Source organism: Pipra filicauda, unplaced genomic scaffold, assembly GCF_003945595.2.
Source record: "Pipra filicauda isolate LSUMZ 115617 unplaced genomic scaffold, ASM394559v2 scaffold384_size681814_pilon, whole genome shotgun sequence".
NCBI lineage: Eukaryota > Metazoa > Chordata > Aves > Passeriformes > Pipridae > Pipra > Pipra filicauda.
The window spans coordinates 594,233-621,704 of NW_024104514.1; the positions used below are offsets into that span (position 1 = coordinate 594,233).

At 49.9% G+C, this 27,472-nt stretch overlaps 2 protein-coding genes across 3 annotated transcripts in view; both read left to right on the forward strand.

Annotated features, from left to right (window-relative positions):
* Window positions 1–7,116, forward strand: part of CARD10 (caspase recruitment domain family member 10) — a 32,428-nt gene extending 25,312 nt beyond the window's left edge. Inside the window, exons 14-22 of the mRNA XM_039384900.1 lie at window positions 313–493; window positions 1,299–1,422; window positions 1,763–2,003; window positions 2,287–2,356; window positions 2,755–2,854; window positions 3,324–3,482; window positions 5,136–5,257; window positions 5,898–6,013; window positions 6,260–7,116. Coding sequence (XP_039240834.1) covers window positions 313–493; window positions 1,299–1,422; window positions 1,763–2,003; window positions 2,287–2,356; window positions 2,755–2,854; window positions 3,324–3,482; window positions 5,136–5,257; window positions 5,898–6,013; window positions 6,260–6,467 — 1,321 coding nt within the window. The 3' untranslated portion in view covers window positions 6,468–7,116. The remainder of the gene's footprint in view (window positions 1–312; window positions 494–1,298; window positions 1,423–1,762; window positions 2,004–2,286; window positions 2,357–2,754; window positions 2,855–3,323; window positions 3,483–5,135; window positions 5,258–5,897; window positions 6,014–6,259) is intronic.
* Window positions 7,117–11,448: 4,332 nt separating this feature from the next.
* Window positions 11,449–22,094, forward strand: MFNG (MFNG O-fucosylpeptide 3-beta-N-acetylglucosaminyltransferase). 2 transcript variants are annotated; one of them, XM_039384901.1, is made up of 8 exons: window positions 11,449–12,337; window positions 17,391–17,439; window positions 17,959–18,061; window positions 18,156–18,309; window positions 18,780–18,865; window positions 20,196–20,361; window positions 20,876–20,961; window positions 21,796–22,094. In XM_039384901.1, exons 1-8 carry the CDS (start codon window positions 11,999–12,001, stop codon window positions 21,863–21,865), a joined length of 1,053 nt encoding a protein of 350 aa, XP_039240835.1. In that variant the 5' UTR covers window positions 11,449–11,998; the 3' UTR covers window positions 21,866–22,094. The 2 variants fall into 2 exon arrangements, with proteins under 2 accessions (XP_039240835.1, XP_027570861.1); XM_027715060.2 differs by having other exon boundaries at window positions 21,799–22,094.
* Window positions 22,095–27,472: the final 5,378 nt, after the last annotated feature.

The following is a 27,472-nucleotide window of genomic DNA, read 5'->3' on the forward strand; positions in this document are numbered from 1 at the left end:
GCAGGACTTCAATTTCTTGTACTGTCCCATTTGTTATGGCAGGGGTGTGGGGATGTTGCCCTGGGCTGGACATGCATATGTCTAGGTAGGGAAAGGACCATGGGGGCCCAGCTTGGCTTCAGTGTTGGGGCTGGTGGGTTGGAAAGGGCTGTGTGGGTCTGTAAGCTCTGTGTGCCCTGGTGATGGGTACACTGTGAATTACGAGCTCTGCACTGCAGTAAATACCCTGTAGCTGGACACAAGGCATGGGGGACTGGTTCTTAGAAAAGGCAGTAAACTTCAGTTGCCAGACTTGGCATTTCTCCTTGCCAGGTCACTGGTGGTACAGCTCACTAGTGTGGGTCACCCCAGCAACCTTTCACCCCAGGAGAAGAGGCTCGGATCAGACATCTCCATCCTTGGAGGGAACAGGACAGGGATTTATGTCCAGTGGGTCAAGCCAGGCTCACGGGTCAAGGATGCAGGACTCAGGGAAGGGTGCCGGCTTATTGAGGTGAGTCTGGGAAGGGCTCACTTCGTGGGTTTGCAAGGCACCTGGGATGTTGCGAGGGGTGTGAAGTGATCCCCAGTGCAAGCTGACCTCTACCCAACTTTAAGTCCACCTCCATTTCTCTTGTTTCCCAGGACTGTTCCCTGCCTAGAGCTTTATACAGCACAAACACCCATCCAGGTCTCATGGCACTCGAGTGTACCTGTGCATATAAAAATGCTGAGACCTTCTGAAACACTTCCTTGAGCTGTGGGCGGGGAGAAACAAAAAGGAGTCACACGATTAAGATGTGTATGTCCCTGGAGTTGTCTTTCACCTTTTAGGTTTTCAGAGCGGTTCGCATCCTGCACATGCCCATTGCAAAGCAATCAATTTCAGAGCACGATCTCTCAGACCTTTGTGACCCTCCTGAGCTACAGAGAATAATTGCTCTGAAGAAAACTCTGGAGGGAAGGAAGGGCATTTGTTTTGCTAAGAATGACACTACTTGAAATACAGCTACACTGCTTGAATTAATATCCCACTGGTAACTGAAAACAAACCAGTGCTCCTGCTCCCACATGCATTCATGCACACGCATTTCCATTCATGGCAGTCCAGCATCCAGACTGGGTAGTGGCCAACAGCAGGTATTTCAGAGGCAGAAGAGGGAGCCAGAGGCAGACTGAGGATGCCTTGCCCTCAGGTATAGCTTTTCCCAGACCGGTCTCACTCTGTAACATTTCTCATGTAACCCTGATGGGTGAGGAAGCTTGGGGAGAGCCTGCTCTTCCAGACCTTATGATTAACAGCATTGGGTCCTTGCTAGCTGAGGGTGCCATCGCTGAAGGAAGAGGTGCTTTCCCTGGAGAACTGCACACGAGAGGTTGCCTACCTGAGCCTGCTGCACTGGGATGAGCCCTCTAATCTCATCTTTCAGCTGGACCTGGAAGGTAAGGTGCTAGCAGATGGGTCTCCTTTGAGCCTGAGCTCTCTGCCTCTCCTTCTAGACCCTCCACCCAGCCCTGGAGATAAATCTCAGTTATTCTCTCTCCTCTCCTGTTTGGTCCTAGGCCACCATGTCTGACACGGGTTGGCCATAGCTCCAGTAGCTTTCCCTGTCTGGTGTGACTTGTGCATTCTCTGAGTTACTGGATGGAGGTACAGACCTTCTGTCTGTTTGCCTCCTCTGCACCCCCCCACCCCAATCCGTAGTGTCACAACTGTGCTGGGGACTGGCCTATCTTACTGATGATGGTTGTCTCCTGTGTCACCATCTGTTTTGTGCTCCAGGATACCATCCTCTGCGAGAAGCCCTGGAAGAAGGGAAGAAATTTTCTGGAGACTCATTCTACGTACGCACCAACCTGTCCCTCCTGGAGCCATCAGACCCGTATGCACTGTGTGTGAAGTGTCGGGAGATCCTCCATGTCACGGACACCATGCACAAAGGGCGTCTGGAGTGGTACTGCTCGCGCGTTGATCCCTTGACCATGCGGGACCTGGACAAGGGGACAGTGCCCAACTACAGCAGGTAACTAGGGTGAGGAGGAAGGCAGGGGGTACCTGCTCCATTTACCTGTGGTGAACATCCCCTAGCAGTCATGAGGAGTGCAGACTGGCCTCTCAATGGTGTGGGATGCCCAAGCCTTGCATGGGGACCAGTGCGGTAGTGTTTGGGAGCCCTTGAGAGACCGGGAGGTTGAGTGATATGCCTATACTTCAGCAGGTCTATAGGGCTGGTGAAGAAGATCACAGCAGGCTATGGTCCCTGGGGCCTTTGGAGTTGCTTGAGCGCAAGCTGTCTGTCTTTTCAGGGCTCACCAGCTTTTGAAGATCCAGGAGAAGGGCCAGATGCCTGGGCAGCAGAGAGGCCACAGAAATAACGTAAGCCAAAGAAGCAGGCGATGAGAGCCATGTGTGTGCTCATAGCCATCCCACCACCTCAGCATGCAATCTGCCCCACTCTTATGGTAAAGCAACCCATACAGAGGTGGCAGATGGGTTAGAAGGCAAAGCAGGGGCTTATAACCCAGGCAGTGTTACTGTTCTGTGGCTGCTTTTCTAGCACTTCCCCACATCTCAGGCTGAACCCAATGGGCAGCAGATCCAAGCCCATACTTTTTGTAAGAGTGCTCCATCCTTTTTGCCAGAGGGTGTTCTGCAGCCAGTTCTGTGTGCGTGTGTGTGTGTGTGTGTGTGTGTGTGTGTGTGTGTGTGTGTGTGTGTGTGTGTGTGTGAAAAGGTCAATGTTCTCAGCCTTATTCTCTTCACTTTCTCCTCAGCTAAAGAAACGGGCCTTGGACCAACTGCGCTTGGTGAAATCCAAACCGCAGAGGAGCCCAGAACAGCCCCCTCAGCAGCTGTGGCTGGACCCCTGCTCAGGTGAGCTGTTAGCCCTGCACCTGCCCTGTCATTCTTGGAGACGCAGTTGTGCCCTGTGGGCACTGAAGGGACGCTGGCATCTGAGATGCCTCAGTCTTTCTGCCCAGGATCCCTCTTATAACTCTGGTAATGGAATTTTGAGAAGTTTGTGCATATTTAAAGTCTCTGCCCCTTTCCCCTGGTTTTCTGGGGCTTTCCATTGCTGCTGTCATTCTTGGGGTCATCTAACTTTTTATGGAGAATAAACTGGTGTGTAACTCAAGGGAGTCCCAGGAAGTGGGCAGGGGGTCCACATCTAGGGTATCTGCCCATGAGCAAATGTTGTAACTGGGGTAGGATCTTTCCTGGCATGTGAGGTGGTTGGTAGGTACCTACATAATTCAAGATGAGGGGGTGGCACAGGAAGAATGGGATGATCTGTAGGCTCGTTCTCACCTTTGGCTTTCTCTTCTTCGCTCCTGTCTGCCAGACCCAGACATGAACCTGAAGCCTTACAGCCTGGTGCGCCCTGTGGTGGTCAAGGCACCCCGTCCTGTGGTGCTGTCACCAAACTGCATTGTACCACGGCTCATCAGGAACCTGCTGGACTTGCCCACCTCTCGCCTGGACTTCCATGTATGCCCAGCAGGTAGGCACAAATGAGTGGTTGGCACATCCAGGGCTGTTTTAGTAGCCTGTGGCTGAATGAGGTAAAGAACGATAGTCTCCTACCTCCAAAGGCTACTTTCCCTTTTTATCTCCTGCCACTTCTTAGCCATACAGTGGGAAGCTAAGATGTTGCCTAAAGATGACAACTCCCTCTTTCCTTCTTGCTCCTCACTTCTTCATTGCTCTCCTTTCCCAGTGTTTAGAGTTCTTCTTTTGCCAACTGCAGGACTGAAAAATGGGTCAGTATATTTTTTGGAGGGGTGATTATGAAGGTACTGAAAAATCTCTGGTTTGCTGAAAAAGCATGGCTCTGAAAATTTTGGCCACTGGGCTTCTTAGCTGAGTGAGTTGGCCAAGTATCCTGTCCTGCTGAGCCCTCTGCAGGGTCCCCCTCACATTGCATGGGGACCCACTTTGATGCCTTTACTGCAGATGGGAATTTACACTGAGGGCAAAAACCGTCCTCCCCTGCCAGTTTTGCCTGCTTCATAGGAAGGAAAGTAATCTATGAGACCCAAGCCATATCTCTTTTCTTTGCTGCCTCTGTTTTCCTTTGAAGAACTCCTCAGCAAGGTGATCTTCCACAGGAGCCTGCTGCCTGCAAAGGAAACAGGGCTTTGTAGGATCCATGTCTACCTAGGAAGTACCTGTGCCACCAGCCAGAGGTAGCAGAGGATGCCCAGCCAGCCTGGGCCTTGGGATAACTGAAACGTTCTCTGTACCCAGTTCCAAACATGCCTTCTCCTAAATATATTACTTTATTTCTATCTTAGGAATGAGCAGCTGCTAAAAGCCTTATTATATTCCCTGCTTGTATTTCCGTGGCAGTGTGAGCAGCTGCCTAGAGCAGCATGGTCAGCAGGTAAAGCCCAGCACCTGCTTCAGCCACACTGGGCTGCAGAGCCTGTGGCTCCCAAGCCAGGTGTGCATTGTGTCAGCTTCTGTTGTGAGTTACTGCATCTGGCAGTCATTGCTTTGACCACACTGCAGCTTGCTGTACTGCCAGCTCTGCCTGCAGTTCTCTGTCTCAGCATCACCTCTGCTGCTCTCCTGCCTGGCGCTGGCTCGGCTGCTGGGTGCTCTCCCTCTGCCTCTGAGCAGGGGAGGTGGCTCAGGCTGCCACCAGCAAAAGGAGGTTCAACTTGCTCCCCATCTTCCCCCCACTCTCCATGCCCAGTTGCACACTCCTCTTACCTCCCCACAGCCGTGCTACTCACTGGAGCCATCTATGAGGCCATGTAGCTCTCAAACCCTGCAGAAAAACTAACTGGGAAAAGAGAGTGGTTATTTTTCTGCCATACGTTGTTGGGAGGGTTGGGATGGTGGAGCAGTGGGGAGGAGGGTGGATAATGTCCGTGAACCAGCTTAGGCTGCTCTGGTGCAACACAAGGTGCTACTCTTGCCATGAAAGGTGTCTTCAGCTGTGATATCTTGTTTGTTCCATACCAGAAAGCTGCAGGAAATCCATGCCAGCACATAATGTTGTATAATTAGACTTGCTCTCCAGAATCCATAAACACTGGACTCAGTAAACACCTGCTCAACAGCAAACGTGCAGGATCAGAGGTAGAAAGTATTGCAAGAGGGAGAAGGGACTGACGTCTCCCTTTTCATGTCTCCTCTTGGCTCGCAGAGAAGCTGGCAGGAGGAGATCCCAGCGCTACCCATGCTCAGGAGTACTCTGTGTCTAGAACTGCCCCGCAGGACCCAAGGGAGAGCTGGCAAATCCGCATGATCCGGGAGGCGATGGAGAAGGTGCTGAGCTTTTCGTCTGCAGAGAGAGAGCTAGGATGGGTCACCTCATTCAGATTGGAGAAGAGGAGAACAGGGGAGGAGGGAGAGTTGTGTGGTGATAGAGAAGGAACTGCTTGCTTGGGGGCTGTGTAATTTGGAGAGTGTTTTAGATCCATGTGCTGTGGAGTTGTGGAGCAGCAGATATGGACATTTCCTTCCCTGAGTCTCTGATGAGCTCAGATAAAATAAATGGCAAATGAGGATTCGTGGGGGAGGTGGTGGGACGTGCCATATGCAGAAATGACCTGCCTGCTCTCACATTCCTCATCTTCACCAAAGTGGCAATAGCTCTGCTCAGGGCAGACAGAGAAGTGTGAGGCTGTGGGTGACAGCAATGACAAAGGGGATGTGAAGATGGGCTGTGGCTGAGAGAGGGGTCCAGTGGGCTCTTGGATCGGGTTGGCAGTGATGGAATGGGCGACCCTGCTCTTTAATTCTCCCCTTCCCACTTGATAGTGTCCATAAATCTCACTTTTAATGGAATTAGTATTGGAAAAGCAATGATATTACACAGTATGGGGTTTGATTTAATGTAACTGTCAGGGGCTGGGGTTATTTTTTCTCCATTTAAATCAGTAAATCTATTCAATTTCCCTTCCAGAATAAACACTGCCTGCTACAGCTGGGAGTTCAGGGTGTGAGGGATCTAATTAAAAGTGAAATATACCCCATCGTTATCCATGTCGAGGTCACTGAGAAGAATGTTAGAGGACTCAGGTAAGAAAAGACAGAGTGGCATGGATGAAGGGTATCACGGGACGAGAGATGTCCAGAGGCTTGGCTCTGTTCAGAGGGAGAACAAGGATCAGGTGAGAGCATTTGATATGTGTGTTGGGGTTGGCTGCTATGAGGGGAGTAAAGGCAGGAAAACTGGCTTTTTGTACATGTGAGGGAGTTCCTGGGTGGTTTTGTCACCCCATTTCTCTGTGCCAAGGGTAACATTTGTCCCTGTGTTTTCCCCAGGAGCTTGCTGGAGAAGGCGGGCCAGCGGGACTCTGAGGTGCTGAAGGTGTGCCGTGGTGTGGAGCAGGCTCTCCACACTCTGCCGTGCTCCTGGGCCCGTGTGGAGCCCCATGCCTGGACCCATGCTGAGGAGCTGCCTAAGGTTGTTCGTGGATGCATCTTTCAGGAGCAAACCCGCCCGCTGTGGATTGAGGAGGGCAACGACTGAGCTAGGGGTAGCAGAGCGGGTACTGCCAGCTACTGTCCCTAAGAGCTGTTCTCGGAGGTCCCTGCCTCCCTGAACCCCTCCAGGTAGCATGTTCTTCCCCCTCAAGGGGATGCTGGCAGCAAAGGCCCCCAAGGGTAGCCTTTCTGGTCCCCTGAGGGCCACCAAGAACTGGGAAGTAACACGTACTGCCTCCCCCATCTGAGCCTTCTGTATTTTATTGGAGAGATGTCTTCTGCCATCACGGTGGAAGCCACTTTCCTGGGCTGCTCCCCATTACCTCGGGCTGCCCTTGTCTCTGGTACGTGGTCAGATTGACAGATAGGGAACGCAGGGGAAAAGTGTGGGATCAGGCTGTGTAGGAGCATCTCTCACACGCATTTGAAGTCCTTCTCCCATCGCCACCATCTCCCCTGCCCTGTGGCACTGTGTGCTCTGCCTTCCTTCTTCCCCTGTCTACCTCACCTCTGGCCCCAGGGCACAGGGAGCGTGGCTTATATGCCTATGCCTCACTGCGGCTGGAGTGACACTAAGATTGCAACAAACCCTCGTTTTATAGGAGCTGTACTCTTTATTGCTTGTAAATTATTAATGGAGCCTTTTATTGGCAAACCGTGTGTAAAGGAGAATTAAATACCATTCATAATGGGAATGGGTGGCAGGCTGTGGGCTTGTGTGTTACTGGGAAGGTATGGTTGATGCACAATGGAATATTTTTCTTCTCCATTAGGCCAGCCCTTTAGGGGAAGGAGGGAGCACTGAATTTGCTGTGGTAGGGCAGCAAGAGGTGTGGGTAGAGGACAGGCTAAGTGTGCCACTGACTAAGGCCCCTTTCTTTTCTACTTGCTCCCTGGTATTCAGTCCCTTGCCTCTCCCCAGCGCTGACGTTGGCCAGGTTACTTTAGGAAAGTCAGGGAAAAGCTCACTTGATGTGTCTGGCTGAGTCCCTAGAGGTTCACATCCCTCCATGCCCTGATTAGTGTTAAGTGACGAGCCAGTTACCTCATTCTCCTGAGGGACAACAGGGAGACTGAGCCCAGCCAGGCTGCTAAGAGAAGGGGGGATGGTGCCCCTGAAAGAGGTGGTTCTCACCTTAACATGGGGCCAAGCATGGGTTCAGACTCTGGCAGAGGGAAGACAGAGGGTTTGGGTAGCTGCAGCAGTGCTCACCTATGATTCCTGACCAATTGCCATTATCAGACCCACTGTGGGAAAGGGGTGCTGGGATACCCATGCCGCGGAGAGGTGGTGGTAGGTGGTCTTTCCTGAGGCATGCAAGAAGAAAATGAAATCTGTGGCTCTGTGAGACTTCGTGGGGCGTGTGGTCAGGCAGAGAGCTGTGTCCACTGATTCTGAGGTTAATGGGAGAAGATGGGCACCAGAGTCAAGTCCTCTTTGTGTCCTCCTTGCCCCTGTGATTTGGCACTGCTAGTACCATGCACTTTTAAAGCTCTGAGCAAAGATTAACTTGCTGATGTTCACGAGTCCCCTGTGAGGTGTTATTTCAGGCTCTAAACCAGTTGCCTGTGTCTTTTATGAGGACAACAGTGAAGGGGGGAGGAAAGAAAATGAAGATTTTAACTTGCAGTCACTAAAATGTAGAGCAAAATCCTAGGTCTGCCCTGGAGCCATGCAACTCTCCTCTCAGGGAAGGGGGAACTGGCATACACATAGCTCCAGATGAAAGCTCCCAAGTGACACCCACTCTGGGGGATGCAGCCTGAGCATCCCAGCACAGCCAGCCCCCTGGGAGGGTACTTGCCCTGCAGGCAAACAAAGTGGGACTCTTGTTGAGCTGATGAGAAGACAAGTCCCAAAACAAGCTCCCATCCATCCTGTCATGGGTCTGGAGATTAGAATTTGCAACTTTGCAGGAAAAAAACGTAGTGCTTGAGTATCCAGGAAAAACACTCTGTATGAGGCACTCTGACTTGGGGCTTGAAAATTCCAACTAGCCTTGCTGTCACTTGAGAGCCAGTCCCAGCCCTATAGCCTAGGCTGAAGGTGGTAAAAAGCCAGCCCTCCCATTTTGGGGAGTCAAGCTGTGCTCCCAGCTTAGCACTTGCTGGCGCCCAAAGAAACATGTCCCCCAGCACCTCCCTGGGCCATCAGCTGGAGGGAAAGGGAGGCAAAAGAAGGTTGCTGGGAGGCAGGTTGGCACTGTTCAGGTAGCTGAGCAGCAGGAGGCACTGCCTTGCCTGCTTCCAGGCTTCTTCCAGGCTCTCTCTTTATCCAATTTGTCTTCCCCGAGGCTTTCAAAATCCAGCTTTAATTTGTTCTGGACACAGGTGAGAAGCAGGGCAGAGGGCTCCAAGGCAAACATAAATGCCTTCCCACTGCCCTGCACGCCCCAGACCACCTTCTTTGTACTTCTGGGAGGGTGGCTGCCTGCTTGGAGGAATGAGTCATGGGTTAGGTAACAGGCAGAATGCAATTAGCAGCCCTGGGCACCAATTACCAGCTGTAACAGCCTTGTGCAAGCCCCTGTAAAGAGTCACCAAGAACACTATTTTTCCCTCCAGGGAGGGAATCGGCATGGCAGCATGTGTGTCACCCTGGGAAGTCACCAGCCCTGTCCATGCTGGCCCCCTGTCCCAGCAGAGCTTTCTGGCACCATGCTCTGTACAAGGTAGCTTTGAATTATATTTGTAACATCTGGGGACATCACTAAGGCTCCTCTGCCTCTGTCCCATCTTTCCCTCCCAGATGATCTCCTAAGCCAGGCTGGGAAGTGCTGCAGGATGCCTGGGAGCCATGGAAGCTGCCTTTGCAACTGCCTGGGGCTGCTGGAGTGTGGCAGGAACACTCAGGGAAGTTAATTTCTGGTTCAGGAGCAATGGCTAGCTGTGGGAGCAATCCCAGTATTGAGCATAGAGGCAGTGGATCAGTCACACCAGGTTCACATCCCTGCAGTAATGTAAGGCCTGAAGGTGAATGACTCCCCCTCCCTGCCCCATGTAAGCATCACTATTCAAAGGAATCTAAAAGTAAAACCTGCAGAGACCCTCCAAAGGGATATGGGAGATGCTCTGGAGATGTTCTTGCTTCAGGGGAAGGCTAGAGAGAGACTTGGAGAAATACAGTGGGGGAGGGAAGTGGATTCAGTGGTTTCTTCCTTACAAAAGAAAAAAGTTGTACCCAGGGACAAGGCTAGGGTGAAAGTGTGTCTGAAACCTGGGGAAACGGAGCACATGGTTTTAGCCCTGTGGGGCAATCTTCCCTGTGCGCCTGGAAAGTGTCTACGTCCGGACACACAGTGGGAGCATGGAACAGAGGGACCCTGATCCCTGCCCTGCCCCTGTTTTCTAAGGTCCTATGGTCTGACATGTGCACAGGGAGGGGGTGCCCTTTTTCTCATGGAGCCATTCTGCACCCCCACCATTTCTCCTGGGCCCCCTTCTTATTACTTTTTATTTTTATTTTTTTAGTATGCTGAGATTGGATGCCCACAGCTTGCAGCTCCCTGAGGAGGTGCTCTGATTTTGGCAGCTTATGTAGAGCACTACCATCCTGCTGTCCCCCCACAGAGAAGCTGGGGTGGGGGTAAGGATATCATCCCCCTCCTGGGCTGGTTGTCTCTCTGTACCCCCCTGGCTGCTCTGTAGAGTGGCCTACAGGTAGTGTGAAGGGGACCTGCATGGTCATCATCAACCCCATATCAAACTGAACCAGCAACAGAATGCAGCAATCCCCTCTGTGGTGGTCTTTGTCTTGGGAGGAGCTCTCATACCTTTTGAGGGTCTCTGATATCCCTATCCCTTGTTGGCAACCAGATGGCTGGGAGTGAGGGTGACACAGGGGAGATGCACACCTGTGTCCGATGGCGCAGGGGGGCAGTGAAGAAGGAGCTGGAGATAACATTTTGCTGCTGTGCCTATGGGTCTCTGGGGTTTTCCAAAGAGAGGAGACACCCCCCTTCCTTGCCCAGGGGAAGGGGAAAAGGGGAAAAGGAAGCTTCATCATGGACAACACAAGAGCCACAAAGGACAAGTTGCTGAGCTCAGCCCTGCTACAGCAGCAAGGACTTGGGTGGGATATAAACTCAGCCGTGAGGCTGAGCCCCATCCCTGCCTGGAAGTGTTCAAGGCCAGGTTGGATAGGGCTCTGAGCAACCTGGACTAGTGGAAAGTCTTCCTGTCCATGGCAGAGGGCTTGTAGCTGAATGATCTTTAAGGTCGCTTCCAACCCAGACCATTCTATGATTCTATGATTGAAAGGGAGGCAGCAGGCTCTCCATCACACTATCTGGTGTACCTGTTCCTGTGAATGTCACTGGTTCTGCAGTCACCTGGGCAGCAGAATGTCCGTGGGCATCCTGTGGGAATGTGAGATGGAGTGGAGGGCGGGGACTGTGTGGCTGGAGGCAGAGGAAAAAGGACCTTCAAGATCAGAGAGTATCTGGATCATGGTTTGGGAGATGGGTGGCAGAAGTGGGGTTCACACCCCAACTTGAGACTCTGGGGGCTGGGGGGAGGCAGAAGGGGACACACTGTCCTGCTTTGGGGAGGCAGGCTGGGATTAAAGGGCAGGGGCAGCAATTCAGACCTGTGTCCAGAGGAAAAGTTTGGGGCTGAGGGAATTCCTGGGGTAAAAAACGTTCTTCCCAAGAACAATACAGGACCCTGCACCTCACCTTCACCAGAGCCCACATCAATGCCACCGTCTCCTCCTCCTTCAGGAGCAATGGGCTGAGCAGGGCTGCAGAGATCGGGCTGGACTGAAACAGAGGAGCGGGGAAAACAGTCAAGCAACAGGTTTGTCCTCCCAGATCTGTTCTTTGTCACCTCGGAGGTGTCCCAGACTGTGGGGGACACCAGGTGAGACGTCTGGTGAGACAAACCCACTGTCAGACCCAGGGCTCCCCGCTCTCCATCCTTCCCCCCGCTCCATCCTCTTCCTCCCCTGGGGCTGGCGCCCCGCCCCGTGCCCGGAGGCGGGACCGGGGCTGGCAGGGAGCAAGAGCTGCGGGAGAGAGCAGGTGGAGAGGCAGTCCAGCCGCACGCTGGACCCCCGGCCCCGTTCCTGCAGCCCTGCGTCCGCCGCTCGCCTGCCGCCCAAGCCCCTGCCTCGGATTGCTGGGCTGGTGTCTGCTGGGGAACTGATGCCTTCGATCCAGACTTACCGCCGATGGCTCTGATCTCCTTTGCCGGCTCCTCAACACCCAGCCTAGGACCCTCGGTCTCTCTGTTGGGAGCGGGGATGCCCACTTTCCTCCTGGCAGGCTGTACTAGCCACGTGCCAGTCGCCTCGGAGTATTTTCCCATCATGTGTTCCTTGCCTCGCTGGGTCGTTGAGCCCTCTGTAGTCTGTGAAAATTCCCCCTGCTTGACCTGTATCCTCCAGGTCTCCTGCTTCTTTGGCTTCCTGGTCTTCACCCCCCTTATTCCTTGACCACACCCTGCTCAGACCTTGCTCTTGGCTGATCCTGCTGTGTCGGAGGCTTTGAGAAGAGCGGACAGCTTCACGTGGAGGTACAGGGAGAGTTTGTCCTTGTTCAGTAGGATACCGACTGCGGTGGGAACAGTTTGGGAGCCATGGGCCGTCGGCTCATCCATGGTCTCTCTGGAGCCGCAATCTTCCTTGCCAGTGTGGCTCTCCTTTCCGTGCGGCACCGTGGGGCTCAGGAAACAGCTCGGTATCCAAGGCTCAGGGAGGGGATGTTGGAGAAGCCAGAGCAACGAAGCAAAGTGAGCGCAGAGAAAGCTGGTGGCAGGGGGCAGAAGGACCTCAAAGTCCGTTCTCTGGAGGGATACAGGACTGAGAGAAGCCTAACACTTGGAGACATTTTCATAGCTGTGAAGACAACCAAGAGATTTCACCAGAGCAGGATGGAGCTGCTTCTGGACACATGGATATCGCAGGCCAGTGAGCAGGTGAGCATCTGGATTTGAACTAGAGAGAAGGTTTTTGGTAATGAGGCAGGGATGGAGTGTCAGGGTAGGGGTATAAAAGCCAAAGGAAGGGGAGGATGGCACTGTAGTCCCACTCAGTACCTTGCCTCGTTTTCTGTAATTCTCACTTCTTTTCACATTGAAAGGGGGATGCTACCCAGCAAAATGTTTCACTAGTAGCTGCTTCATGGGAAAGGCTGGCAGAGAGGCCGCACCAGACTGAGTGCACTGACCATTCTGGGGCTGCATGAAAGGGTGGTTTTCTACCTCCTAGTGCCATGAGTTTGCTAGGTTTGGAGCTGATTTGCTCTCCTGGCCCTTCATCAGGATGCTTGCACTGCACCTGGGCACTCGTTACCCTGGGAAAGTGGAGTGCAGTGGGCAGGAGAACAAGGTAGAAGGACCTGGAAGACTTCCTGGAGTCAGCCCTGTTCGCTCCCCGGCACATCAGTGTAATCCATTCCTGTCTTTCTTGGGTGGATGCTTTTAGGTGCATGATCTTGAAGTGATGAGGGTGTATATTTGTTTTTTAAAATATTTCTTTTAACTGGGGGTCTGATGTTTCCAGCCTTTGCTAAAACCGTGTTTGAAGCGTTTCCTTCCTGTTAGAGGAGCTGATGTGGGTCACCACATTAGTGGTGCTGTGCAGACTGGCTTGCTGGTAGGCAGGAGTACTCCCCAGAGCCCGTGTGCTTTTCTCCCTCCCTCACAGAGCTGCTCCTCAAGAAAAAAGAAATCCTGTGGCTGCCCTGAGGGGTGGCTTTTTTGCCTCTGCCTCTGTGTGATAGGTGCCTAGAAGGCACTTTCAGGCCTCAGTGAGGAAGGGGGATGGGGGCGGAGGTAACTGGGTAGGAGAGCGCTTGAAGCAATGCAGGGTTTTCTGGGTAAGGGTGGTTTTCCACTTCATGGTGCTGCAACTGTCTGGTCTGCTGCGGTTGTCACAGGAAGCCGTGTCCTATTTTGAGCACGCTTCCTCTCCTGTCTGCATGTCCCTCTCAGCATTTGAGGTGCCCTGCTTCCTCCTCCAGAAGCACTTCTCTCTATCCAACCTCAGCCCAGCAACTCTTTGGAGAAACCAAACCCAACCACGTGGCTGCACTGGCATTAAGATATTGTTACCGGGGCCTTTGGAGTGGGTTTTTAAGGGACAGTTTCTTTCCTCATGTGTTTGACAAACCTGGCCATTCTGCTGATGACAGGAATTAGATGCTAGCTCCCCATATTCATCTGACCCTCTCTGTTTGGCATGTAAGTGATGTCCAAACCTGGGAAGAGGTGTTGAATTTTCCATGCTGCTGCCAGCCTCTGGTAAACCTTCACAGACTGAGCAGGAAAATAGAAAGGAAGGATAGAGAGGGAGCATCACTCACTTTTAAACCGTGTTTTTTCAGTGTTACCAATTTTTGTTGTAAGCTCAGCGTTTTCCTTCCCCTCCTCAATTTTCCATGTTTTTATTCTGCTCTTTTTACTAAATGGCTTTGAGAGAAGGGGAATGGGAACAGGAAGAGAGATAAAGAGAAGTACATGAAAGTCAACCCCCTTTTTTTTTTTTTTTAATATATTCCTACTTGAGGGGTTTTTTGAAATTTAGGGGAAAAGGTTAGTTTTGAAAAATTTACAATACAGAAAACCTCACTTAGCAAAAAAAAGAAAAAGTTTTCAGTTTGCAAAGTTCATGTAACTGTTGTGGGGAAAGGGATAGCGCACCAGACCTATTATTGAGTTCTTATGGAGAGGTGTAGGTTTTAGGAGCCAATATTGGAGAGATCCAGGTCTAAGAAGTCCTGATGGACAAAGACTGCCTCCTCCTAAGGCTGACCCAGCATCTTTCTGTCTCACTTGCCCTTACTCAAGGCAGGAGACCAATTCAGTGAGTCCTTCTCCATCAGTGGCCAGCAGGGAAATTTTAGCAGCTGGCCGTGTTGCTGATGCCCGTCCTGGCTTCAGAGCTCATTACCTGCGTGGTGTCCTCCTGGAGGAAGCAACCCAGACCTCATAGGTCGGGCTTAGGTGACTGTAACAGGAGGCAGGAACAGCTGTGGTTTTTATTGCTAGGACAGACTGTATGGGAGCCAAATTAAAAGTCCTCTATGTTGGACTCTGTTGGGGTAGACACTGAGAGAGAGACATTTTCTCTGAAGCTTCACTGCTCAAAGAGAAGATGTGCAGTTGGTGAGAGATGGGGAAGTGTGAGATGGGCACTCTGCTGGACCATGCTCTGCCTCTTGAGAACTGATCCATGACAAAGTCCCCACAGGAGGTTGACATGAAAGTCATTTTAGCAAAAGGCCTTTTCCTCAGCAAAAGTTTAATTTAAATAGAAATGTTGTTTTTGATGATTGTTTAGGCTGGACAGAATCTTGGAGTCACTTACATTCTTGGCCCCTGTAGTTTTGGTGGAGGTATGTCTATCTTTCTGGTCTGAAATGGCATTTTGTTTGGTAATGTAAACCAATTCCAGCAACTCCCCCTCTTTTAGAAGCCCACGTATCCAGCCAAATGAAATGAAACCTTTGAATGACCCATCTGAACTGGCTTTCAGATTTTCAGTGTTGTGAATGCATTGTAGATTTTGAGTCTGTACTCTGGGCAGGACACAACAGTAACCCTGTTGAGGTATTTGCATTTTGGAGGGGGATTCTTCACAGGCAAGGGATACCCTGTGAGCCTGGGAGATGAACCTGGCCTTGGATTGTCAGGTTCCACATCTTTTTTTCCTTTTCCTATTTTTTCCTTGCTAGCCTGCTTTCCCAGTTTGGGGTCAGGAGGTCTCAGAGCATAGTATTTATCCATTGAATGGACTCTTATGTTCATGAAGAGCTGCCAGGCAAAGCTGTTTGACACAGTGGCTCCATATCACTGCTTGCACTGCTGTTGAGCAGACATCATTTCCCAGCCAGACATCTTGTCCACTCCAGAATGGAGGGACACTTTCTGTACTTCATCTCTCCTCGGACCCAGATTGGCTGTCTTGCTGTAGCACTGACAGCTGTCCTGGCCCAGTCTGTGTGCAGAGGCACCATGATTGGAGATCCTGCGTGGCCCTGTAGATGGTCTGATGAAGAACAGAAGAGTAGATATGAGGGGGAGGCTACTCCTGTCTAACCCATTTGCCTGCAGGGGCACAAGTGACATTAGGTGTTTTTCTGCTCCCACGTCCCCAGCAGGTGGAGTAGGTCTGGTGAGAGACCTTCTAAATCTCTTCCAGACTCCCATTAGTATGGACAACAGTGACTGGTGTCTCCTTGAGAAGGAACTGCATAACTGGGCCAAATGGTCTCCAGGCAGGGCTGTTTTCTCTCTCTTCCATCCCAGCCATCGTGTGTGGCTTTGCTGAGGGACACGTGGTGGTGGTCACTTGGATGCTGGCAGCAACTGCTGTTCCAGGTTGCCAACTCTCAGGGGTGTGAGGGATGGAGAGACAAGGATGGAGGCAACTGCCTGAGCTATTGTGATCTTCTTTAGCATTTCTAGAGTACTGTAGCCAGTTTTGCCATGGAGATCAGTTTGTAAGAGCCAGAAAAATCAGATTTACCAAGTCCCCACACTCATAACTCCCTTTTTCAAGTTATTTTGGACAGTCTAGTGTTGCTCATGGTGACAGTGTACCTTCATCATTGGGTTCCCAAAGAAACGTGTTGGGTGTCTGTAAAAAGACATTTCCCATCTTGCATCAAGAGAAAAGTAGGAATCTCAGAATATTTTCAGAATTAGAAAATTTGGGAAAAGATGCAGATTGTTATTTTAAGTCAATCAGATGTGATGTTTGGTAGACACATGATTTCTGGTTGGTTTTATATCTGTAAGCAAGTAATTTCCAGCAACAATATTTCTTGGGGTTTTTTGAAAATGTCAGAAAGTTTCAACAGTTTTTTTTTTCTTAAGATGAAATATTTGTCATAGTGGAAATTTCTGACACTGACATGCTGGCAAGGGAAATCCCATGACACTGACAATCCCTGCCTTGCCTGAAGGTTGTGATATAGTCCCCTGATCCAGAGCAACTCTTTTACCTGAAACTTAGCTAATTGCTTCTTGTCCCATGATTATCTTGAAAGTGATTTTAACTAAGAGATTTTACTGGTGGGGGAGGTAGGAATGCGTGCATGTTCCATTGCTGCAGCTCAGCTGTGGGAGAGTAGTTCACCAAGCCACTGTGGCACATACATCTGAGACCATGAAAACATCCTGCTGCCTCTGCTTGAGCCAGGTGATCTCTGAGTGTCCTTCATTGCCTTCTTTTCACATACGGAACATTTCTCTTGCTGTGTCCTCTTGATAGGGATGTATCTCCCAAATGCTGGGTGGGTGTGGGGAGATGTAGAGACTCTTGTCTCCTTGCCAGAGCCTTTGGGAGAAATGATGGCTCCTGGGGCTGTTGTCTGCCTGCCTTGTTCCCTTTGTCCCTGTGCAGGTGCTGTGTTTAACCAGCCTGTGGGCAGCTGGTGGGGAGACTGTTTACCGCTCGCGACTCCTTTTTGATTTCATGAAAGCTCATTTTCTGCCTGAGGAAAGCTTTTTTCCACTGGCCCTGATCCTCGCCAGGCCCTGAAGAGGGGGAGATGTGCCACATAATGGCAGCGAGGGGGGTTAGAGAAGCCTGGGGGTGGAGGAAGAGGAGGAGGAGGGGCAGAAAGTGGCAGGGGGCTGTGCGCACTTAACACACAGACAGATGTTCTCTTTTTAATCCAAGCATCATTTAACCACAATGCTTTAATTTTTCTACCACTGACACCTAAGCCAGGGCTCCTCACCCCCTCACTCAGTGTCATGGGCCCCCCGTTCCCAAGGCAGTGGGATGGGGGCAGAAATGAAGCCACAAAAGCGCTGATGATTATGCTGTGCAGGAAGGGGGAGCATAGCCCTCCTTCTGGTCAACTGCTGTTTCAACTGCTGCCTGGGAGCGGGCTACAGCAGCAGAGGATGGGGTCGGAGTAACCATATCGTGTGTGTCCAGCTGTGGAAGAAAGGAGTGGGCATCCAGGAGCACCACCAGTCCATTCCTGAGAGTAACCTCTTTTCCTTGTTTTCTCAGACCTACGTCTTCACTGATGAAGAAGATGATGCCTTGAAAAGGAGAATGGGTAATGATCTATCCTATAATACCACGTTTCCACCCTGCTTTCAGCCTCTGAACGGCCACAGCTTTGAGAAGGGGTCTGGCATGAAGGCTGGCTCTCCTGCACCATCACTGCCCATTGAAATATGTCCCTTGCCTTTCCTGTGGGAGGACCTCAAGCTGTGGTGGTGATGATTTGGTGTATTTGTCTTGCCCCAGGAGAGGCAACTGGAGGCAGGGTGCTGCCTGCCTTAAAGCATCTGTGGGTGGAAGCTGCCCATGACAGAGCCCCTCAACCTCTACATCATGGTTGGCAGCGAGCAGGGTGGAAGTGCGGATGACAGGTCTTCTAGTCTTGGCCAAATTACTTGGCTTTGTCCAGGTTTCATCTCCTGGTGGGGGAGAGCTGGAACCCATGTCACCATGGACTGGGGTGCCTGTTGGGAGGCCGTGAGGAGGCTGGCTGTGAACAAACCCCTTCCTTCCTGCCCAGATGTCCTTGTGACTGCTTTCCATTGTGACAGTGCTTTCCCTCTTCTGGCAGGTGACCACGTGATCTTCACCAACTGCTCTGCCGAGCACAGCCATCTGGCCCTCTCCTGCAAGATGGCAGCTGAGTTCGACGCCTTCCTGGTCAGCGGCCGGAGGTGAGGCAGAGCTGGTGTGGGAAGCTCTTGCTTCCCTGAGAGCAAGAGGCACCCTCCTTGCCACAAACCTCTTGTGTTTTCCTATCTTCCCCAGCTGGTTTTGCCATTTGGATGATGACAACTACCTGAACCCTCAGGCCCTCCTGAAGCTCTTGTCCTCCTACTCTGAGACGTGGGATGTTTACCTGGGGAAACCCAGCCTGAACCGACCCATCCGGGCCTCTGAAACACTGCCAAACAACCAGACGGTACAGCCTGTGGTGGTGGTGCAGGGGCCAGTGGGTTATTTTGGTGCTCTGGCTCATGGGCTGTAGACACACTGCAAGGAGAGACAGGTCCCAAGAGCAATGGGCAACAGCTGAACAGCTGAACAGCAAAACTCGCCAGTCTTGTCTGAACATGGTTGTAGGTGTTGACTAAATTTGATCAACCTAGGGGAAGAGTCTCACATTGCTGCTCTGCCTTTGGCTGCCTGTTTGACAGCAGATAAGCCTGCCCTGGGCTGCCCACGTGTTGATACCAGCAGGAGCTTGGCCGTTCCAATTATGAGGAGGTCAGAATAAATGCTGTACTGCTTCTGGGCAGCAGACAGGGGTCTGGGATGACAATAGGGCCATGTTTGTCCTGGCATCAAAGCCAGGTTTCCAACATTACCATCTCTGGGAGTATAGTATTGTCTGAGCCTCTGCCATTGATTTTCTCTGGTGTTTCTCTCCAGAAATCTGTGCGCTTCTGGTTTGCCACAGGAGGGGCTGGGTTCTGCATCAGCCGCAAGCTGGCAAGCAAGATGGTGCCGTGGGCCAGGTGAGCTGCGCAGCTGGTGAGCATGGGAGCCATCAGGGACGAGCAACATGACTGCACATTAATTCCTGGCAGTGTCAGATCTAGATTTGTACATGTAGTGTTTGCAAAGATGCAGAGTGCCACATCGTACACATCTGAAAGCATGTGGGACTGGAGGAAAGATGTAGTGGGTAGGTCTGCCCCTTGACTGAAAACAGGCAAGAGCAGGCACAGCAGCAAACATGATCATAGGATGATATACATCCCTTTCCTCCTCTCCTTTAAGCTCTTGGTTACTCCCCACATTCTTTCCCATCCCTTTCAGCTTCCTCTGACTCTTTTCCTAAGTGCTTTCCCTGTCTGCCTATCTCCTCTCCCCTTCATCTGCCTCTTTGCTTAAGCTCCCTTCTAAGCTAATTTTCTGTTCCCTCACCCCAAACCCTCTTTAGCTTCTTAGAGTAGCCATTGCCATTTCCTCAGCTTGATGCATGGAGAACAGAGGTATGTCCCATGGTATTGTTTTAGTGCAGCCTACAAGAAGATGATGTATTCTATGATACCCTAGGTTATGTCACAGGCTGTATGCACATATACTGGTAGGCATTGGCTTTGCCAGCTGTAACCAGATCTGAGCATACCCAGAAAGACAGATCTGATCCACACCAGGTGGCTGGTTCAGATGAAGCCCGTGATACACATTTTATGGTAGGAGGAGGATGATCTGTGATCTAGTGTAAAGTGAAAGTGGCACAGAGGATAATGCCTAACCTGGCAAAAAGTCTGCCACTGCTTTTTTAAAATGCTTAGAACACATTTGAACTAGCTGAGCGTTGTTGTAGTAGACAGTGCTTCATGCTGCGTAACTGATTCCAGTTACAGAGACCTTAAAATTGGGTATAGCCTATCATCAAAGGATGGCCAAGCATGTGGTGTTACATTACAGTGGAGCCATGGATGGCTTATGCAAGCTGCAAAACTCTTTCTTCTTTCTCCTGGTCCTGGCTGTGTGCTCCCACCGTTTCTGAGCCCTCAGGGGCTCAGCGCCGCTCACCAAACAGGAGGAGAAGTGACTCTTTGAAGTCTGTCAGTTCTCTGCATCAGCTCACTGAGGAGCTGGTACATATCAGGGACAGCACCTGACAATTCGTGGGACAGCACCTGACAATTTGTGGGACAGCATGGCTGCGAATGCTCAAAGAGCAAACACATTCCTGAATCTTTGCAGGTGGAACTCAGGGATTTCTTACCTAGTTCCAGGATTTACTCTGGTTTTCAGTAATCTCCCACCCAAGTGGATGCCTATATCTGCCCCTACCGTTTTCCTAACCCACACAATCCTACTCTCTTCCAGTGGCAGGAACTTCCTGACCACTTCAGAGCTCATCCGCCTGCCGGATGACTGCACCATGGGTTACATCATTGAGTGCAAAGTTGGTGGGCAGCTGCTGCCCAATGCCCTCTTCCACTCCCACCTGGAGAACCTGCAGCTCATCCCCACCTCTCAGCTCATCCAGCAGGTGAGGAGGGGAAATGGAGCAAGAGGGAGGTGTGTGAGGAAGGCGAAGTGGAGGGGAGCTTACAGGCACATTGCTCCATTGATGGCACTGATGTGCATTGCATCAATCATCTGCTCTTCTGGGGAGGCTTTCCTGACAAACGCTCCTTTGAAATGGAGCGGATGTTACCTGCAGCACAGTTGCCAGGCACAGTGTCCTGGGATCAGTGGTGGGGAGCACAAGTATGGGAAGTGATGGAAGGATTGAGGGCATCCCTGGAAGAATGTGTCACAAGGACAAGCAGAAATGATGATTGACTTGGAAAGGGACTTTGACACGGCACCATGTCTACCTTGTGTGGGGTGTAGGGGGCTTGGAGAGGCAAAGGACTAGCAGGGTCCTCCATGGGGAGGAAGACAGGAGAGATATGCAAGGCAGAGAAAGAACCAGAATGGGACCTTCTGTCACCCAAAGCAAGTTCCTTGCTCTTCAACTCACCTCTACTCCCTGCTCATTTCTCACCACCACTTTGTAGGTCACCCTCAGCTACGGTGTCTTTGAGAACAAACTCAATGTTATTGAGCTCAGCGGCCCCTTCTCTCCACAAGAGGATCCCTCAAGGTATGGGGCATGTGGTGTGAGCCCTCAGACAATAGGTTGGGAAGGGGAGGGCAGCCAAGCAGCATGCAGGAGGCAGAGAGTGAGGGACAGAAACCTTACAGTCACATGGCTTATTGGGTGAGGTGCACACCAGCAGTAAGCTGTTTGTGAATGCTTACAAACTTTGCAAATCTTTTTGGATGAGTGGGAGGAAAAGGAGCGTTCAAAACATTTTATTTGGACAATATCTAATCCAAAAGTATTGCAGTTTTTCACATTTTGAGGCTGAACAAGCTAACCTTTACCTCAGGGACAGGAACACAAATGTTCTTTTAAACTCAGGAAAGGAAATTCTGCTTGCTGTTTCATTTTATGCTTTGCTGAGAAAACTGAAGGGAAAAAAGAAAAAGGTTCACTTTGGGCTGACTGCAAACAAAACTGTTCTTTGATTTACCTTCTCCTCTTTGAGTGAACAAACCTAAAGTTGTTATTTGCAGAGCACGGATAGGAAGATCCTGGCTGGAGATAGCAGGGGTGGGAAGCAGCTGGGTTGATGAAAAGAGCATCAACAGAACCATGTAGCAGGGACTAGTGCAGTACCCATCTCCCTGCCTGTGATCAGGGTGAGCTGTGGGCTTGGGCTCCATGGGCCAGAGCTGGATTTGGGTATCAGAGGGAGGCTTGTCTGCTTAGCTTTGCTGAGAAAAGACATCTTGAAGCGAACAACCAGTCCTGAGCTCTGTGGGGCAGGTTGGGCACCTGATGTGGAATGGGATGTGAGGAAAAGGTCTTCCATTTTACAGCTGTGTGCTGGTGTAAAAACTTTTACCTGACCTTATTTTGCTTTCTCCCCAGCAGGTTTCGATCACTCCACTGTCATCTCTATCCTGACACCTCCTGGTGCCTGCAGCCTGTTGGCTGGTGATGCCTGAGCCTCAGCTACAGTTGGTCCTAGTGATACCTATGCACCTTGTAGGGGATGGGACAGTGAAGAAGCTTGGTGTCCTCAATTTTGCCTTTTCTACAGTGGTCGTGGGGCTCTGTGATGGCTTTTTTGGCCCTTGCTCAATACTGGTGACACAGGACAAGAGACAGGATCTGTCCCAAAGATGGATAACATGGGCTGGACACATGGATGAGCTTCCCATCTGTGCTGGGATGGGAGCAGTATGCCTTCTGAGCAGATGAAGGACTGAATAGTAACTGCTGGGTATCTTGGTAAAGATGAGGACTTGCTGCTCTGTGCTGTGGCTGCATCTCGTTGACTAGAAAGTCCCTGGGTGTGTGTAACCAGTGCACAGCTGAGGATGGCTGGCAGCATGTCATTGCTCCGGACTCTGAGCAGGGCCTCTTCCTCCACATCTGCTTGTGCTTTCCCTACTTGCAGCCACTGCCCTGCTGAGTCTCTGCCTAGTCAAGGTCTATAGAAATGGAATGTGACCATTTCTGTCTTGAATGAATCCTGGAGAAGCGTGGTCCTTGCTCAGCACAGGGGAGATGGACAGGAAGTACAAAGAATCAGGAATCCCTTGCTCTGCTGGGACAAGAGAGGAAGAATGAAACGGAGCCAGGAGAAGACTGATGGAGATGAGGACAGTTCCCGGATTGAACACTGAGGGTCTGATCTTGTATGGTGCTGCATTATTCCTCTCTTTTTACCTTCTTGATGTGGGGTCAGGATAATCTCTTGCTCTAATTACCAACCTGTCGTCTGAGATTAGACTCCAGCTCCTGTCTGTGAGAGGAGACATAAAGGATTAGAACTGGCTTTAAGAGAGGAGAAAGGAAGAGATGGAGAAGGAGCTCTCAGGAGCGGATTAGGGGTTACAGCTTTATAATCTTTTCTGTCCCCGACTAAAAAAATTAAGTCATGAAGGAATGGAAACAGCAAGGCAAAGAGCTTTTTATCTCTGCGTTTCTTTACTCCAGAGGCTAATAGGAGCTTTCTGCCTACCTGCTGTCCCTGCCGAGTGCAACAGGGAGAAGGAGAGGCCCCAAATAGGTTACAAGCTTTCTGGCGTGTTTGTGAAGAGTCCTATACTCAATAGAGAGCCTGGCGTGAAACCTGGGCAGTGCTGCTTGCTGGGGAATGAACTTTGGCATCATTTTGTCCTTATGCATATGGTTAAACCGCCGGGGGAGAGCATTGCAGGGAAAGCTAAAAGGCAAACAGACTGTTTTAAATGGCAGGTGGTGCCACAAACAGGTATTTCTCTTTAAAGAGCATTTCAAAACAGACTGCTGGGATCTGTGAGAGGTCCTGTAATCTCCAGATGAAAGGACAAATGCCCTTTCTCCAAAGAACTGCTCAGCTTTGATGCTGCTGATGTGACTAAGCCTGCTGCTGGTGGGTTGGAAGAGCCAAAGGCAACTGTCACTGTGGCTTTGCTGTTTTGAAAACTGGCCACTCTGTCACCTCCTTCCCCCCCCACGCACTAGCATCTCCTACACAGCACACATGAGGTTTAAAGGAATGGCATCAGAAAGACGTTCCACCTCTGCAAAGGGGATCTAGAAAGGAACGAGCACTTTAATGTCAAGAGAAGCAGAGGGCAGCAGCCTGTAGAGCTGTTTTCCAGCCTGGTCATTCTTACTGGCATATAATCAGCTTGTGTAGCAGCAGAGACCCCTGCTTTCTTCTGTTGTACAACATGCCTTTGAACTGGAAATTTGTCCTGAGCAGGGACAGGGGCCAGCTGATGCCAATGGCCATTCCTTGAGTTGTGCAAAGCACTTGGCTCACACAGCTGAGCTCACCAAGGAACCATGCGACACAAAACAGACACACAACTATTGGAAGAGAGATGCAGCATAAAGAAGTCCCGCCCCACAGGGCAAGCAGTTGGGTTTGAAGAAGATGAAATACACTTTCATGAGAAGAAATGAGTCTTCAAGAGAAATCTACACTACTTGGATATATCCTTTTTCCCCATTCAGACTTTCAGCTGATGTTAATAGAGACTTTGAGTTAAAAAGCCAGTCCTATCTGTAGATGTCCTGGTGACAGTCAGAGCAAAATGCGATTCATGTGAGGAAACTGGTATAGCAGCTTCACTTCCCTGGGGAAAAGCAAAGCAGAGAAACTGAAAGCTTGCTTTAGATCCTGGCCTCAGCTGGTCTGAATTGACCTGGTGTCTTTTGCATGTCTGAAGATTAGATGTTTAATGGGTTGAGTCCTTGAGTGGCTGCATGGGGACCAAGACTGGGCTTCGTTGCTGGAGCAGTTAAGTGTCACTTTTGTGGAAAATGTCTTGTCTTATAAGAAAACAGAACAGATGAGATGTCTGGGGCAGGGCATCTCTTGGGCTGTAGGGAAGCGAATGATAGAAAAATCCTGTTATGCCTGTGACGACAATATGCTGGAAAGAAAATAGCTTCTCAGAGTCGACAAAAGAAACCAGGTTTTCTCTACGAACAGAGAGACAGCTTAACGGGACATTCACCACATGAAATCTGATCAATGTTAAAACATGAGTTAAAATTAGTTTCAGGAATGGTTCCTACCCCTGGGGCTTGCTGTCAGATGCTATAGTTTTACAGTCTCATTTTCCTTGTTTATTAAAATGTTTAGCTGCTTGGGAAAATGAGAAACAATCTCATGTGAAACTTTTCAGGGGACTGTCTTTTTTTATTCTCTTTCATGATTTTCTGATGTAACAAAGATTCTGGAGAGGTTCCGCTGGGTCTATTAAATTTCTATTTTTTTCTTCTCTCTTTTTTTTTTTAATGTCTCTACCTTTCTCTAGCTCACTCTTCCTTTTCTTATTGCAGGAAAAAAAAACAAACCACAAAAAACTCTCCAAAGAATGAAAAGGAATAGAGACGTGGTCTTTATATTTTACTGGTAAAAATGGGGTCAAAGTCAAAGGTGTTGGCATGACCCTGCTGTTGTACAACATTAAGTGTAGTTCAAGGTTTCAAGTACAGAGACCTCTGCCTGCCCAACACCATAGCAACCAACACTATTAATGATGTTTAAACTGTATACTGAAAATTCAGAAAAAGGAGAAGGAGGGGGAAAAAAAAGCAGTTACAGTATTTGAAATGTAAAATATTAAGTGAGGCTTTCATGTTAACAATATCTTTTCTTCACTTTCCCCTTAGCGTGAAGAATTTTTATAAGAAAACCCCTATTTGACAGTGCAAAAAAAATGCTAATGACTATCCTTTCTTTAGGGGGAAAAGAGAAGTTAGTTGAAATAGGTGGGAAACTGCAGTTGTTGCTAAAGACTTGAAGGGGAGAGAGAAGAATAGCAACACTAGACAATGCTTCTGTCTCTGGTGCCAACTCCTCTTAACAGCTCTGCTGCCGCAGAAAAACAGATTTTTAAGCCACTGTGGGATTTACCCAACTTGTACCCAGATTGCAGCCTTCAGCTCTCTCCCCAGGCTTCTTGCTAAAGAAGCAGCCTTCAAAAGACAAGCAGTTTATTAGACAGAAGCCAAAAGATGAGAAATAGGAACAGGAAAAAAGGAGATTGGAAGGAAAGAAACCACTAAGCAGGGCCTTGGAGGAGAGCATGGGAATTTCAGCTGTGCATTGAAAATGGTGTTTGGGAGCTGCCCAGCAAGAACAGGAAAAGGGGTGTTGCCTGCCCCCACCCCTCCCCGCTCCCCCCAGCTCTGGATGCTTTTTTGTGATCAGGACAACTGCAGCTCACCAGTGCCACTGAAGATGCCAGCCTGTGAGTCAGTTCACCTTGGAAGGGGTGGTTTGGTTGGCCCTGAACCTCTTTTTTTTTTTTTTTTAAATAACACTCCAGATAAGTCAATGTCTTTTCATCAATGTTATACTCAATTCCTTACAGCAGATTTAGCTTCTTAATTTAGATACTTCTATCCTTGCTTACAATGCAGGCTTTTCAGGCAGTCCAGGGTGGGGTCAGCAGCTCCTTTCATTAATTTAATTTATTTCTTTTGTCTTCAGTCTCTGAAATTGAGATTGACAGCTGGCTCTACACACTTCTGTGATGGATGCAAAGCTGAGGGAGGGTGGGTGACTGCTCCATTCAGTTATTGCATGGTCACAAAGAGGCATGGACCATCCTTATGTTCTTCCTGGAGGAACCTGCTAGCAGTTGGTGCCAGAGATGGAATTTCATACTAACTGGGACTTTCTTCTGTACCAAATCATGCTCATAATATGGCTCCACTGAAGAGGATGCAAGTGTTACCACAGATATAAACAAGACCAGGAAGAAGAGCACCATCATAAATATACAAGTAATTGTGCCTGTTCTCACCAGCTCATGCAGGAATTTTTCCTGTAGACTTTCTACACAAATACCTGGGAGGTTAAAGGAATGCAGAGCTGAGCTGTTGTTACTCAGATGGCATTGCCTCTTTAAGGCTGTCCCCTATAGGCCTGAGATTTTTGTCACTTCCTGCTTGATCCAGCTTGGACTCCAAGAAAGCTGAGAACTCCTCTCTCTCCCTATTTGAACTGTATGTGATTAATTACAGACCCCGAGAATGGGCTCCTTGCCTGTCTCTTGTGTTTAAATTGCCTTCCAGCATTTTGCAAGGCTAAGGAGCCTCTTCAGATTTTACATCTGACTGTGCCTTGATCAAGCCTCCCTTGGTTTTGTTGGGAGCTGCATCTGATCCATAGTGAACTTCAGGAACAAATTAAACTGTGTGCTTTGTACGTGGATTTGCTGACCCTGACCCTTCTGATGCTGCTTGAAAAGAAGACAGTGTTGATTTTAGCAGTGTAGGAAAAAGAAACAGGACAATTGGATGGGGAGAGATGCTGCTATTCTGAAACTCTGCTTTTGCCATCCCACCCCCAGAAGTGGGGCACAGAGAGAATCTGCAGCTGGTGCCTTTGGCCATGGTGTATCAGATGGAGGATATGCCATGAAATACCCAGCAATTGCACTGGCAGCGAATCCAGCAGCTCTGGTTATGAGCCAAGGCCAGCTTGTACTTCGTGCTGGACAGGGTGCCTACCCTGAATTACTTACAAACAGAGATAGGATGGGGAAGGAGGGGAGGGCTTACATGATCCATGAGACAGTATTGTCATGTCTAAGCAAGAAGAACAAGATGGTCTTTGGGCCAGGGAGGGGCAGAATTCAGGAGCAGAGTTCCCTCTTCACCCAGAAATACCATGAAGTGACAGATCTGAAAGATATTTGATATAAGCACGTGGGAAGGAAGAGATGAAGAAAGTGGTTTGATAAGAGAAAGAGCCAGAACAAAATCTACATCCTCTTCATGGCTGTGCTGGCAAATAATGAGTGTTGGCCTGATGACCAGTACCTTGGGGCTTAGGGGTTCAACAGAAATAGAGGAAGTCTGGAAAGAAAAATGCAAGTACTGTCTTGACCTACCCACACACTTAATGCTGCCTTGTAGCTTCTCACTCATGGCTCCCCCAGTAGCATAGGAGGAGGCATGGGGCTTGGAAAGAGCATCAGCCTCTATTCTGTGCTGCGTGTCTTCTGCCTGAGCATATCACACGTAAGTCAGCTTTCATGAACACCCAGAGAAGCAGCAGAATGGGGCAATGAGCAGAATGGATGTGCTG